We start from the raw sequence: 16,099 nt of genomic DNA on the forward strand, positions 1-16,099 counted from the left end.
CCAGTAGCATAGATATGCACTAAACAATAGTTCTCTAGCCTAAGACCTAAGGATGTTTCCACTTACTGAAAGACTGATAAGTTCTATGTGGTCTGAAGGCATGATTTAATTATGTCTTATTGTGATTTTTAATTACATTTGTTTTTATATTCTTCCATGTTGGGTGCTGTGAAAGGTAGCTGGCTACATAAATATTCATTTTAATTTTAATATGCTTAATAAATCTGCCCTAATTATTAGTAATACATTTCCTTCTGTAGTTGCAAAAAACTTGTGAAACATCACAAATTTGACAACTTCCACCAGGATCACACATCTTAACTTTCTGATCTTTCCTGGCCAAATCAAGTTTCGTTTGTGTTGTCAGGTACTAAGAGTGAAAAAGCAATTAAAACTGAGCCTTATTGAAATACATTCTATACTGGATTGCAACTATCAGTTGTATATCAATTTAACTTCCAAGGCATCCTCAGAAGACTCTTTCACGGTTACAGTTCCCAGGGTTCTCTGGGTAAAGAGGATGGTAATGATTATGATATGATTATTGTCCCAGCAGTCCTGATGGAGTAGCCTTTGATATTCACACCTGCCCCCGATTAGCCAGGTGAACATGGCTGCTGATGGTCTGTGGCACAGATATGCTCTAATTAAAAATAGATGTGAGCTGATCAAACTGCAAATTAAATTGACAACTGCCACTTAAGTCAGCAATCTAAAGACACTGAGGGGGTTTTTATTTGTGTGTTTGTTTCGTTTACACATATCCATTGTCTGTAGAGGGCAGTGTTACCCAACTAAACAAATATTTCAAATTCAGGAAATAACAGGTGCCTGGGAAGTATGGAATCTTAGTCATAGATATAGAACCAGAAGATTTAAGGAATATCCTGTAACTATGCCTAATAGTTTGCTTCACTGAAGTATTAGGAATGGGTAAATCTGTCAATTTCAGTTGCTCTCAGTTTATCATTTTTCTAATCTTAAATTCAGTTTGCTCCATTTTTTAATCAGCTGTTACCTTTTTTTAAAAAAAGTGTGTGAGAATTCATATGCATTTTTGTCCTCATTTCTCCCAATAAATGCTTTTTATTAGGCCATTTCCCCTGCCATGCATTTTTGTACATTGTTTTCACTATATAGTCATATATTTTTTTGTACGCAAGGACTATTGTGTTTTTCAGTTTGTATATTAGTTTGGGGTGTGCAGATTTGGTAGTTTCCTATCAAAATGTGAACTAAACCATTTTCTCTCCCTCCTCATGTGCTATACAGCTTGAAAGATAATCAAATCAAAAATTTGATATATGAACAAACTAGGGAAAGCCATACAGGTGTGTCGTACAGAACTGCTTCAACATAAAATCATTCATCATTTCAAATGATGTACTTTGTGTCCTGATTGTAGATAGAGGAAAATAAGGAACCATGTTTTGAAAGAAAATGTTAAACTAGTTAATTATATAAATGATAGAAGTTCTAATTTGCTGTAATTAAAGGTAAAATGCTTCATTTGCAATTAACACTAAAGGTCTCTCAAAGGATACTTAAAAAGCATTGTATATCATATTGCTTGGACAACATCACTTGTTAACGACTGAGCCTCCCATTCTCATTAGAGCACTTTCATGAGAACTATTTCCCTTCCGACATGTGCCTTATTTTGCTTTTATCATAACAGCAATTAAACACAGGTGCTTTCTATCAGGAGGTCTTTCGCTAATCAAGCAGAGCTGCCTATTAAATCTATTTTTAAAATGACAGCAATGACAGCGGAACGTTGATCTATAAAATTAGAAACCCTTCCTTGCTAAGGGTAGAAAATAAATATTTTATTGTTTTGGTATTGTGTGATTTCATATTCACTATTATTTTTCTTGTCATTCACTGATTATATGTAATAAGAATTAAAATTGTTGTTATTATTTTATTTTATGTACTGCTTTACAGGCCAGAATTGCTTCCTAGGGTGCAATACTAACCCCCTGAGCAGCACTGCTAGAGGGGGGTTAGGATTTTTTGTAGGTTTCACTCTACCATTTGAGGGGTATCTGCCAATACAGAGGCCTTCGCTGCACTCACCAAAAGCAAGGGTAGTAGCAACACCTCACTAGCCGCAGCCAGTAGAAGGCCCCCAAACTGGGCATTATGGGTTGGGGACAGTACTGGGCCAACCATGGTTCCACTCAGGACTTTTTTCAGCAGGAACTCATCATAACTCAGTTCTAGCACCTCTCAGGTAGGTGTCATTGCCACTATAAGAGAAGGTGGTGAAGATTTTTCTGTAGTTTCTCTCAACGTCGGAACAAGCTTTTCTGCTTAATTTCCGTGTGTGAGAATAGTGGTACTCTTAAACCAAGTTGGGGGCCCTACTTCTCAGTCACTGCTTAAAGACTGAAGTGTTTTATACATGTCTTTGACATCTATCCAGTATAAAACCACAGTATTCAATTGAAATTGTGTGTATGCGTGCAAGCACACACACACATCTCACTGCAATGACCAGAAATCCTTCCATGGTGCCTGTTGTCTACTCAGTATGCAATACTCCTTATGCACCCTGCCAACTAGAGATCCTAGCAACAAACAGGCACGGGGCAACTCTGAGGAGGATTTATCTAGTAATACACTAAGGCTTACATGTATTGTAAGGCAATACAGGACCAGGATAAAATGGGGAATCTTTGCTGGCCCCAGGCACCCCATTCTCCCCATCTGGATTTGGCCTGAAAGACCAAGAAAAAGGAGGGCGCTTAGAGGGTAAGTTGTCAATTTGTGACACTACACAACATGGTTACTGATCATGGGACATGTCTCTTAAGGCCTTAGGCTTCGATTTCAGTTTCCCTTCAAGTCTGATCGGACTTGAAGTAGGTATGAAGCTGGCAGTTTTCTTTTTTAAACCATTGAATAAAAATTTATTTCAAATAGATAAATGAAGATAAATGAAGAAAAGCAGATGTTTTGGTACAGAAGATTCTACAATTTCCACCAAGTGCTACTGATTACAGCTTAATCTCTGATCTTCATAAAATACTCCAAATCCCTCCCTTTTTATTAGAGCAGCATTATAATACATGTGTTTATCATCAATGAAGAGCATGCTCAAGACATTCAATAATAATAAAATCTTTCTTGTATAGATCAGCTTTCTTATAAAAATGAGACAGATAGGGAACCAAGTTTTCACATCTTACAAAAGGAACTATCAGCAACAAATATGAACTCATAATAATTCCTTTCCATTTTTAGCTAATAACAGAATGTCTAAGCAAACTATTATTTTAGGTCAATCTTTACATAATTCAGTATATCTGGTTTCAGCATCCTGGAGCTTTCTATTATTTACTAATACATAATTGAATCGAAGTTCTTCATTTTTATTCTCTTTCCTCAAAAATATTATTTTGCAGTAGCTGCAAAATGAAATTCTGCTCTGCTAGGGTCTTCAGTTGCCTCTGCTGTGGTGATCTGCTTTGCCATCTACCTGCTTACTTTTCCCTAAACTGGTTTGCAAATGTATTTGTTCTCTGCAGTGTGTGCTAACATTTTAGAATGGTAAGTTGACAGTACCTGGGTCTCTGAAATCGTGGCCAATTATGCCGTGCCTTTTGCCAAAGTTTAAATATAGGTTGTTTCAATTTTCTCTGACTGCAGAGGCAAGTAATAGTAGCCTTCAGTCGCGTATTGGTCTCCCAGAACAGAAGACAGTCATACCTCTTGTGGTCGTATCTGCCCTGACTTTCATCTGTCTGGTGATTCTTGTTGGTATTCTCATATATTGGAGGTAAGATTATAAATGCATTTATATTGTTATTTGTGTTCATAACCTGTTGCGTGATACAATTCATTTTCATATGCTTGCACGCTTTAGCATCATAGGTTAATAGCCTAAAAAACTAGATGGTGCTGTCAGAGAAGCTGCTTCAAACAAAGAATAATATAAAACATTGCTGAATATTGAAATGCCACAATCTCCAGTGAGGTGCATATTGGCTAGCACTCTCATGGCTAAGCAGCAGGTTGTGTACGATAAGTGGGCAAGTGTCTGACACTTTCCTGTGCATGCTTCCATCTCTTTGCACCATGCTTCAAGAGTGTTTATGTTGACACAAGCATAGATAACACAACAGCAGCAAAAAAAATCCCTTTAGGAGGTAAGTCATTCCCAACACTATCTCTCCCCCACCATATCCCATTGATTATCTTTAGAGCCCAATGTGTGCACAGAGAATATGAATAGGACCTATGGCCACAAGAACTTCCTGGTTTTGCACCTACATTTGCACAGTAACATAAAGCCATTTGTAGCTGTGGTAATTATTACCAGTAGAGAAGTGCATTAGGACTAATGCACTCTTTTAATATTGGTGCAAAGTCTTTTGTTGGCATCAAAACCTGGCACCCTGGGCAGATGCCCAGGGCTGAACACCCATTGGTGCTAACTCCAGTTTATCCATCCTTTCTGCCAGTTGCAGGCTTACCTGGTGGCTGCTTCTGACTCTAGAAGCTGAGCGTCATGTTACATTTCCTATACAGTGGTACCTTGGGTTAAGTACTTAATTTGTTCCAGAGGTCCGTTCCTAATCTGAAACTGTTCTTGACCTGAAGCACCACTTTAGCTAATGGGGCCTACCGCTACTGCTGCGCCGCTGGAGCACGATTTCTGTTCTCATCCTGAAACAAAGTTCTTAACCCGAGGTTCTATTTCTGGGTTAGCGGAGTCTGTAACCTGAAGTGTATGTAACCTGAAGCGTATGTAACTTGAGGTACCACTGTAATATTCGAGAGCACCCAAAGTTGCTATGTTATGTTGGAAATTTAACATAGTAGTTGGCTTCTCAGACCAAATTTCTGCTGTCAAGTAAGACTATGGCCACTCACAAGCTGTCCATGGTTGGTATACAGTACCAAAAGAAATAATGTTTTGCCCTACAGTCCCTGAACTGTCTCCCTAATCTTTAGGATTAGGCTTTATGAAATAGTTTTCAGCCTTGGAATCAAGCAGAGTTGTGCCATACAAGAGAAGTATGTTAGAGCTATATCTCCCCTCTTTTTTCCCCTTTGCAGTTTTATTTTAAAAATAACATCTTTTACCTCTGAATAATGGGGTGAGCACTAGTTTATGGGACGCAGGTGGCACTGTGGGTTAAACCACAGAGCCTAGGACTTGCCAATCAGAAGGTCGGTGGTTCAAATCCCCATGACGGGGTGAGCTCCCGTTGCTCGGTCCCTGCTCCTGCCAACCTAGCAGTTCGAAAGCACGTCAAAGTGCAAGTAGATAAATAGGTACCACTCCAGCGGGAAGGTAAACGGCATTTCCGTGCACTGCTCTGGTTCGCCAGAAGCAGCTTACTCATGCTGGCCACATGACCCAGAAGCTGTACGCTGGCTCCCTCAGCCAATAAAGCGATATGAGTGCCACAACCCCAGAGTCGGCCACGACTGGACCTAATGGTCAGGGGTCCCCTTTACTTACTAGTTTATGCATAAAGCTGCATCTCTTTATTGTTGAAACATCAAGTAATAACTTGCAAGTGTGAAAGAGCTGCAACAGATTTAACACCACAGGTTGAGCTTACATATAACCTAATAGCACGGTCTCCCTCTGGAGGTTGTGGACTCTCCTTCCTCGGAGGTGTTTAAGCAGAGGTTGGATGGCCATCGGTCATTGCAGGTGGTTGGACTAGATGAGCATTATGGACCCTTCCAACTCCACAATTCTATGATATTAATATATAGTAATTTAACAATTAAATAATAAATTAATAATAGAGTCAGTTCACACATTCAGCTGTTGATTGTGTACATACATGCGCAAACCAGCCCACTGAAGAGAAATATCCAAATAGCTGAGCATTTTCAATAAGTGTCCAACCAAGTCAGGCACAGAGTGCACTTAAGGTAGTCATTTCCATTTATTTTAAATGGGTCTACAATGAGTATGGCTTTGTCGAATGCAACCCTTTATTTATTTTTTTTAGTTTACATTTCCTGTACATTTGTTCTGGGTTTTAAATGGAGATTTATAGCTAACCATCTTCATTTTGTTGACAAGCTTCTCTGAAGCTTTGTGGCATTTTACATGACTGTTCATATTCATCTTCCAAGAGGTTTTATCTTTTGAGGCTAAATGGTATTTGAAATCTTTCCTGTTTAAGAAGAAAATACTGCCATACACTTTAAAGCCAGGATTGCATGCTGTAGTTTTAGTAATCCTACATGTGTTCTGATCCTTGTTCTTTTCAGATGACATTGTGTTCATTTTATTCTGTTTCCCCAAAAAGATATACCGTTTTGCAACCTTCATGTTTCAAAATAAAACAGATATCCCATTAATGGTAATGGTAATATCTCTTAGATGTTAAATTTAATCCCTCGTGTCTCTTCAGTGTACTACAAAATAGAATTTGTAGCTCTCTTTTTTGTTATTCTGAAAGAGGAATTGCATTGGCCACAAGAGGTCACTAACAATTTTTTTTTTTTTTTTTGCAATTTCTGTGATATAACAACTAAATATAATTTAAGGAGATTACTCACTCTTACCACAGTTTCAAAGTCTGGGAGATGAAATATTTCTTTTTGAATTATTGGTCAGGAATCTGTAAGAATGTAAAATACAATACATTGAACCATATTGTAAATTATTTTCTTTTTTGGCAGTTTACATTTGTATTTGTATAAGTTTATTTCTGCCTTCCTCTGAGCTGGTTCATTCATTACATGCCTTCCACAGTATCACAAGAATGCATACTACAGGTTTCACATACAGTCACATTTACAGAATAAGTGCTGGGTTCTCCCTCATCTCCCCAACAACAGTAATATGTTTTGCTACCTGTCTCTCGCAGTTGTTCCATGCACTAATTATAAGTGATGCATGACACTGCAAAGGCTCAGTGTACAGAAGATTGCAGCCTTACTTGAGAGTAAGTTCCATTGAAATCAGTGGGACCAATTCATAGGTAAAAAAATTGTCAGGTTTTAAAAATACTACATAGAACACAAAGGAGCCTGGCACATATCATGTGTGAAAATGAAATTTGTATTAACACGTAGATCCATGCAAAACACACGTGTGCTATAACGATAAACCTGGTTTTAAAAATACATTTTGCAAACTGTCAGCAACATAAAATTAGCTTTATAAGAAAATGTTTTGCCCTTTGTTTTCATTCTTTGCTGTCTTAATACAAAGTCAGGATTGAAATGATGCCCCCATTTTTTCAGTTTAAAAACGTCATGGGGTTAAACATTCACATAGTCTTGCTTGGTGGTGTGACCTTTTTTAATGGGCTCTCTTATGGTAAGTTGACTGTTTATCATATCCTGATGTAATAATACTGAATATTTGTAGATCAATATCAGTTGGTTAAAGCACTTCATGTCGATTATCAAATTTTAACCCTTACAGTAATACTGTAATGTAATTCAATATCTTATTGATGGCAGCCAAGAAATTATATGGCCCACATTTCAGTGGGAATACTGAAATCCAGGGGCAGGAAACCACTGACCCATGAGCCAAATTTGGCCAAGCACAGGTCCCATGCCATGCCCACCTGCCCCACAGGTGACATTAGATGATGTGGTGCATTTAGAGATGAAGATAGATTGGCTACACAGCTGAGTTCCATACAGGGAACTAGATCACAAAGCTGAAGTCAGGCTTGTATTGCCCAACACCTGATAAGTGATGACATTAAGCTTGCTGATCAGCAGCACTTTAAAAGCAGTGTGCAGAGCTCTCTGCAAGCCTTATGTGGCACTTTAATGAGCATCTGACATCATTGACATCAGGTGATTGATAGGTGAGCATCCCCACCCACTGTTCAGACTTGAGACTTCAGCAGGTAGGGAAGGTTAGGACAGGCTTCCTCAACCTCGGCCCTCCAGATGTTTTTGAGACTACAGTTCCCATCATCCCTGACCACTGGTCCTTCTAACTAGGGATCATGGGAGTTGTAGGCCAAGTTTGAGGAAGCCTGGGTTAGGCTATAGTCCACTTGCCAAATCAGGTTTACCACTCCTGCTCAGATCCCGTTGATTCATTCCAAATGCATTAAGTATGTGGCTTTCTAGTGAACAGAATTTGTAAATTTGGTTTGAAGAAAACATTCTGGAAAGTCCTCTCAACCTTGACAAGTACCATAACAATTACCGTGTCTGCTAAAAAGGTTTAATGTGGCAAAAACATTTACAGCCAGGTGCAGAGATTGGATTGAGAAAGTTGCAGTTGTGTACATCTGTTTAAGCTGATTACAGCAAAAGAAAAATTTTGGACTTCTGAAACCACCTCCTTGATCATTTAAATAATATTTGCAATGCACTTGAGCTGCTATATATGTACTTTTGTTACTTTCTTTTTTATTAGCATAGCAGGGTAGTAATTTATCAGGTTATTTCCTTTATGCCATGGCATGAAGACTGTTGAAGCAAAGCCAAAGGAACAATGGCTTTCAGTCTAATCTAAGTTGCTAAAGTAAGCAATAGTTATATATTCAAATCAAACTACAGCAGCTTATAAAGCTAAGAGTTTCATTTAATTGATTTGTGGGTCAGCCTAAAAGTTCCACAAAATGGCAAAGAAAGCAAAAAAGGAAATTTAGGTACTGTTGGCATAAAGTAGAAAGTGATAAATGTAACATTATACTTCTGTCCTCCGCCCCTCATGCAGCTACCTCACTATAAAGTTAATCAATTGTGAATAATACTTCAAACAAAGCAAATGACCCATATAAAGTGTTATTAGCAAGCTTAATTATCTGAAGATAGGTTTTTTTTAATTAAGAAAATGCTGCATTGTGTAAAGCTGAAGGTGATTATTACAGTCTTTTGAACTGCTTATAGCAGTCTCTTACCAGATGTCGTTCCTATTATCTTCACATCTGGAGAATGAAAGAGGATTCAACTAATATTGTGATGCTCAGTAAATATTTTGATTCCAAAACCTCACTCCCTTCATTGGTTAACATTTACATACTACACACTCTGCAATGTAGCAACTTATGTGGATGAGATATATCACAGTAGAGTGGACTGGGGCTTAATTATCCTTTCCCACTACAAGCTTCTATATTTTCCTCTTCATAACTTTCTGCTTTTTCATTCAAATTTGATGTCTCTGAGGAAGCTGGTTTCTCACAGTGGTATAAAAAGGTGTATGCTAGCAGCTACAATATTAAAGAGAACAATTGCCTAGCACTGATACCACTGAAACTGGTATGACATAAACAGTTATACCTGCTTCAGATTTGCACCTTTGAATACTTCACTATGACAGATGCCTGCTATATCTTCTGCATCTTCTTCAGGTAAAAACCATTCCAATTAGGAATGACTGTACCATCTATTCATATAATGAACTGAAGGGCATGATCCAGCCATAGCTGCATACTTTTGGGACTCATCATTTTCTGTGTCTACTTAACTGGTTAATTTCAGAACTGTTTTATCTGCTTTTACTTGTATTTTTATTCTTATATATACACCATATACAATTTTGGTAATTTGTTTATAATTGATTGGAGGTTTATAAGCACAGTTTTCCAAATAAATAAAAATAATAACCTCTCAATAAAATCAAGGAGACCTACATGGTTGCAACTTTCCCCAAGTGCTATTACCCTGAGGTGCAAGAAAGTCCACAATTGATTATTTAGCTATTAGTAGATGTAAGCAGGTAATACTTTTCAAGTGTTTCTGTAACATTTTTTTAAAAAGAGCTTTGGAAACAGTTCTAAGAAGGCGTCTCAGAATGCTTTAGGCAGCTAATATGTATCCCTTTGAAATGTTTCTTTCTTTCTTTTAGGAAATGTTTCCAAACAGCACACTTTTATTTAGAAGATAACACATCCCCTCGTGTGATATCTACTCCTCCGGCACCAGTCTTCCCTGTGTCAGGTAATTTGGTTAAGTGTGTAGTTAATCCCTCCCCCCCCCCCCCAAATGAGTTTCTCATGCATGAATCTTTTAGTAATGGTAAATTAATGATTGTTTCTCTTACTAGAAGGAGGGTATGTCAGAAGCTATGGTCCATGTAGATGGGCAACCAGTGCTCTGAGATATTAGCATCGGTCTTTGGTTGTGTTCTATGTTTGGGCATCTGGGGGTGGGGGAGTCAACCCCCGATCCCCAGCTTTCTTCTTCTTTTTTTACTGTAAACTTCTGGCATTTGTAGAGCCTAAGATGTGTACAGTTACTATTCTCCTTTTCATGAGACAGCTAAAGAAGCCATAGGGACGCAGGTGGCGCTGTGGTCTAAACCACAGAACCTAGGGCTTCCCAATCAGAAGGTTGGCGGTTCGAATCCCCGCGATGGTGTGAGCTCCCGTTGCTCTGTCCCTGCTCCTGCCAACCTAGCAGTTCGAAAGTGCAAGTAGATAAATAGGTACTGCTCTGGTGGGAACGTAAAGGGCAATTCCGTGCACTGCTCTGGTTCACCAGAAGCAGTTTAGTCATGCTGGCCACATGACCCGGAAGCTGTCTACGGACAAACACCGGCTATCTCGGCCAGTAAAGCTAGATGAGTGCCACAACCCCAGAGTTGTCCGTGACTGGACCTGGTCCGTGACTGGACTGGTCAGGAGTCCCTTTACCTTTAAAGAAGCCATAATGACTTCATGGGCAGTTATCTGATGAGCTGAGACTTTTAAATGACCAGTACAGAAGATGAAATGAGAAACTTTTAACCAGTAAGGAGTACCATGACGTGTGTGTGTGTGTGTGTGTGTGTGTGGACATGTGTGTGTGTGTGTGTGTGTGTGTGTGTGTGTGTGTGTGTACTGGCATCTATGGCGCTTTTATCAAGCTACATCACAAGTGTCAAAAGCCAAGGTAAAGAGGCACACCTTCAGCATTTGCTGAAAGCTGTATAATGAAGGTGCCAGCTGCATTGGATATGGCAAATATTTCAGAGACTAGTTAAAATGGTGGTAGTGAATGGTATATTCAGCACTGAGCTCTTTGGATATAAATGCAGCAGATACAGAAGTAAATAAATAGGCTTTCACCTATTGTGTTGTCCATTATGGCTGTTCACTCATGCTGTGTCTGCACTATAGGTTTAAAGCACTATAGGTTTAAAGTCATGGAATTGCCCAAAGAATCATGAGAACCATAGTTAAGGATGCTGAACTCACAGCATTCTTAACAAGCTGCCACTCCCAGGTTTCTCGATGGTATAAGAATGCTTTAAGTGCACAGTGTAGATGTGACCTCTATGAGATGTGATTCATCTTAAACCAATGCTTCTGTCCTCGTTATTTTGCAATGGCACAGAACAAAGCTAGAAAAAATACATAGTCAATCAACGCAGAGTTCTGAGTCACGTGCAGAGTTCCAGATGAACCAAGCTTCTCTGTAACAACATGCATAGGATTTCAGCCTAATTTGATTTGAAAGCACAGTTGTAACAACCGTGTCCTTCTCCAAAGTTTGAAGTTAGTGTTGCCCATTTGCACAATTTTATGTAAGCTTGAATACCTAATTCAATTTGTGCATTCAGATCCATTCAAGTAAAAAGAACAGATGGATCCCAATACAAATTAATGAATTATTGGTAACTGAAGCCTAAGAAATAGTAGGTGTCGTAGATGATTAAACACCTGCTGATGGAGGCTTATGCAGCTTGCCTGACATTTCCTCATCACATGAAGCACTTTGGAAATTCCATAGTGTGAAATAATAAGATACCTGTTGGATGATATTGAAGCTTCATCTTGCTCATGTGTGCCTAACCATGGCCCTCCAGGAGCCCCCAGAGAGCCCAATTCTGCATGAGTAATCAGTAGAATTCTTTTGAAAATACTTTTGAGGAAATGTATTGTCTTCCAGAGGCAAAGGTGATTGATACAGTGTGACCTTCACCAGTTAATCAATGCATATGTTTACTACTTCAACCTGTTTTGAGTAGAACATTTTCAGATTCTGTATGAGACTGTGTCTATTTGAGATTATACTTAATGCATGTTTTCTGTACCTAAAACAAATTGTGTTCTAAAATATAAAATGATGTCCTGAAAGCTGTGGCTGCAGTGTGTGAAAATATGACTCCAGTGAAGTTGCCAAGTAAACATGCTACAATCAGGCTGCAAGTTCATTACAGTCAGGGGAGCTTCAGTGCACAGTTAAGAGCTCTGAAGTCCCCATTGATTTCAATGGCATTTATGAATGCATGACTTTCTCTTGATTGGACCTGTAAGTGATCATTATCTCTGGAACAAAGCCTTGTTAAGGAATTATATGATTTACTCCTGAAAATCTGCTGATACTTTACAATGCTCAGGGTCAATCACATGCTGTTCATTTCCAACCCTACCATTAGGCAGAGTGAGGAGGTTACAGGTGTCATGAGAGGAAAGGAAATTGTTAGTTATTTTAAATTGGTGTTATTGTACTTTTGGTGCCAGGGAGAGAGAGGTGCTTGTGGTATTTTATGTCTCAGGTGCCAAACCAACTGCCCCCTCCTTGGGTATTATGCACGTTGACTTGTGGGGAAGAGAACACTGTTCATTACAGTAAAATATGCATTTGTACATACATGCTTACAATGAAAAATAATTTGAATGTGTGATCTTCTCATGGACTGGGTAGAGTTTCCTCAGAAAACCAGCCTGCAAGTGAAGCCAATATAACCATGGGGCACCACCTTAAGGTCCATAAATAGCAACACCCTAGTGGTCACGGGCCCTAAGGGAGTTAGATTAGCCTCAACCAGAGCCAGGGCCTTTTCAACATTGGCTCCGGCCTGGTGGAACACTCTGTCTCATGAGACCAGGGCCCTGCAGGATCTGATTTCTTTCCACAGGGCCTGTAAGACAGAGTTGTTCCGCCTGGCCTTTGGCTTGGAGTCAATTTGATTCCCTCCCCTCTTTCTTTTTTCCTCTCTCCTCCCGTGATGCAGCTGCATTTTAATGTTTTGATGTTTTACTGCTGAATTTTAATCTTATTTTTAAGTTGTATTTAAATCAACTTGTTTTTATTATTGGTTGTTAGCCCTCCTGAGCCCAACCTTGGCTGCGGAGGGTGGGGTATAAATAAAATTTATTATTATTGTTATTATTATTATTAATTTCAATTCAATCCATTGGTATTCCTAGAAATTCTCTTTCGATATCAGTTGTTATGGAGCTTCCTGTGATGGACATTTTGAATTTTCCTCAATGTCCTGTCAGTTCTCCAATAGCTGAATAGACAAAATGAAATGGAACTTTGCAAAGCCAATGTGAGACTGCAGGATAACTTGAGAACAATCGGGATTTATCCCCACACTGTAGTGCATATAAAGGCATGGTTGTTGTAATTTTGTTTGGGGGTTGATGACCTCCTTATCCTTTTGCACCTTTCAAGGGAGGCATCTTGGCTATGCGTATATGTGAAGGTGGAAGAAACTTAACACAGCTGGAAGGGGGAGATGAAGGGCACCCAGCAGCCTTCATTCATAACAAGGTTTTCAACTAATATAAGCAATCCTTCTTAAGAGTGCTCCCGGATGGAGGATTCTTTGAGTATTTGACCTGCTGCATCATCTCAGCCAATACCTTCACCCTCCACAGTGACTGCATGGCTCCAAATGAAAAATGAAAAATGATACATCACTGAGCCAAGAAGGGTAGTAATCCAAAAACAGAATAGCAATTCACAGCAGGGTTGTGAGTAGACCAAAGTACAACATTCCACCCACAACTATCTTTCTATTTCTGGTATCTCACACTTCCAGCTCTGTTCTTAGTTGTGTGAAGCAGGATTGTGGGACACTAACATGTGCTGAATTAATAAGAATACTTGAATATTTTGCATGTTTTACTCTGCCATAATACAGTTGGGAAATATACGGAAATGTTGTCTACTGCATGGTTTTGAATTATATTTCTCTCTCTCCCCCCTCTGCTCTCTCAAAATTCATCTTTAAGATGATGTTGGAGCAATCCCAACAAAGCAGTTTCCAAAACACGTTGCAGATTTGCATACCAGTAATGGGTTTGCTGAAGAATTTGAGGTATGAAATATTTTCCTATTAAAATGAGAATCTGGTACATGTTTTGAACGTTCCGTTATAATTACAGGTGTTCATGTGACTGTGATAGTAGAAGTTCCATGTGATTGGTAGAGGAAATATGCACTAATATTTTTGGAAGCTACTTCTTTCACCCCCATCAGATTTTATGCATGACCACATAGTGTATCATGTGCACAGATAGGATTGTTGAGTATATGTTCTTCAGAAGATGGCTTTCTCATGTGTGGCTATGAAAAGGGGAGACCCAAACTTTCAATGTACATGAGCGCCATTTGTGTAGCTGACAGTGGGGAACCCCTACACATTAAGAGCTTCAGAAGTGCAGTAACTCAGGGACATATATCAAGCAATAAACAGACGAACTAGCCAAAGAAGTGCAAGGAATTATGTGTGGCTTACATTTTCTGTTCGGTGTGTGAACTTCTAAAGCTCTCGTCTGGTAAATTCTAAGGCCCTATAATCTGCAACTCAACATATGCATCTCACGTCAGGAGATACTGAGTTCCCACTTCACACATTATACAATAATTACAAAAGCAGAAAATGCAAGCCATTTTCTTTTTACACTTGTATATAAAATTTGAACGTGTTCTAAATATAGATGCAATACATCTTCTGAACAGGCCCTTGATCAAAATGGAATGGTTAAGTTTTTCACTAATTTGACAAATTCAGAAAGATATTGGGGAAACTGTTCAATGCTGATTGTGAGACTTTAATCATGTTTTCAGTTTGTTTGTTTGTTTGTTTGTTTGACAGTGCCACTGGCCCAAAGATAATTGAATGTGATAACTCTGTGATTAATACATGATGGATATAGTGCTATAAGAAAGTGTTAAAAGTAATTTCATTTAACACCTAATTTCTGTGTCTTGCATCACTAAAACCGAACTTAACTTCATTTGCAATTCATGTATTTTAGCTTTTTTGTGCATGATTGAATAATTGCATGTTTCTAATGGGGGATGTTATCATTATTAATAGTTTTATTTGTAAAACAAATAAGTTGGTTGTGTCCACAAACCACTTTTTGTGGATTACAATACTAAAACAATCTATGGTTAATTATTGGCAGCCTGTGTATTGAATCAGCCATTCTGATTCATTACAGTCAGTGGGTAGCTTGCTATTTACCTCAGTGGCAGGTAAATTATCTCTCTAGTCACTGAAATTATATTTCTATTTTAATTTCTTTTACCTGCATGCTGTAAATTAGATATACTAAGCTGTGTCCTATTATGAATGTGTATATATGTGTATATTTATCTCATAGCCATGATTGCTTTCCATTGTATTTGTACTATATAAACATTTACTCATTTGTTGTGTGCTGTGGAATTTATTTTTACCTTTTTTTGCATTCATTTCTTCATTAGACACTGAAAGAGTTTTACCAGGTAAGGAATTCTTTCAACATACCTTATTTTAGAAAAGACATAGTTGCAACATGCATTGTATATTTTGTGGGGTGGGGCCATGCACGCAAATAGATTTGTGTATTCAACAGGATGTTCTCGCTTTCTATTTTCAGGAAATTCAGAGCTGCACAGTTGATATGGGCATCACTTCAGACAGCTCTAATCATCCGGACAACAAGAATAAGAATAGATACATAAATATTGTTGCCTGTAAGTAACTGCATACATCTGGGGCAACCCAGCCAGGTGTGTCTCCTCCTCCTCCATTTGTACACATATGTCAAGACCTTAAATACTTGATATGTTCCAGAGCCCCTTGAGTGCTCCAGGTATACTGAGTTCTTTCAGATACTATTGAGGGCCTATGAAAATGTAATCAAGGATCTCCTACATTTACAGAGCTTTCCCATCCATTTCAACAATAAGCATGTATCCCTTTGAATGTTCAGAACAGACCCCTATAGTGAAGTGTATAGGGAATCCTTTTCTGATCCATGGGCACTCCTCCATACAGCCTCAATATCTGTAATAAATCACTAGAATGAAACAAGTGAGTTATAAGGCATAGGTATAACTAAATAAATATACAGTAGTTGTTTTAAGCTGCAGAGGGTGATGAGCTAGAATATTTTGGTGCTTTAAAAAAATATAGCTAAGTTTCACC

General features: G+C 38.6%; 1 protein-coding gene across 6 annotated transcripts in view; it reads left to right on the plus strand.

Annotated features, from left to right (window-relative positions):
* Nucleotides 1–16,099, plus strand: part of PTPRZ1 (protein tyrosine phosphatase receptor type Z1) — a 121,028-nt gene that overhangs the window by 85,833 nt on the left and 19,096 nt on the right. For 3 of the 6 annotated variants that reach the window (XM_079994000.1, XM_079994001.1, XM_079994004.1), the window contains exons 13-17: nucleotides 3,655–3,784; nucleotides 9,809–9,900; nucleotides 13,911–13,996; nucleotides 15,394–15,414; nucleotides 15,549–15,645. In XM_079994000.1, coding sequence (XP_079850126.1) covers nucleotides 3,655–3,784; nucleotides 9,809–9,900; nucleotides 13,911–13,996; nucleotides 15,394–15,414; nucleotides 15,549–15,645 — 426 coding nt within the window. The remainder of the gene's footprint in view (nucleotides 1–3,654; nucleotides 3,785–9,808; nucleotides 9,901–13,910; nucleotides 13,997–15,393; nucleotides 15,415–15,548; nucleotides 15,646–16,099) is intronic. The other 3 variants (XM_079994002.1, XM_079994003.1, XM_079994005.1) reach the window with 1 other exon arrangement.

The sequence above is a fragment of the Podarcis cretensis genome (assembly GCF_951804945.1).
Source record: "Podarcis cretensis genome assembly, chromosome: 10".
In the NCBI taxonomy this organism is placed as follows: Eukaryota; Metazoa; Chordata; class Lepidosauria; order Squamata; family Lacertidae; genus Podarcis; species Podarcis cretensis.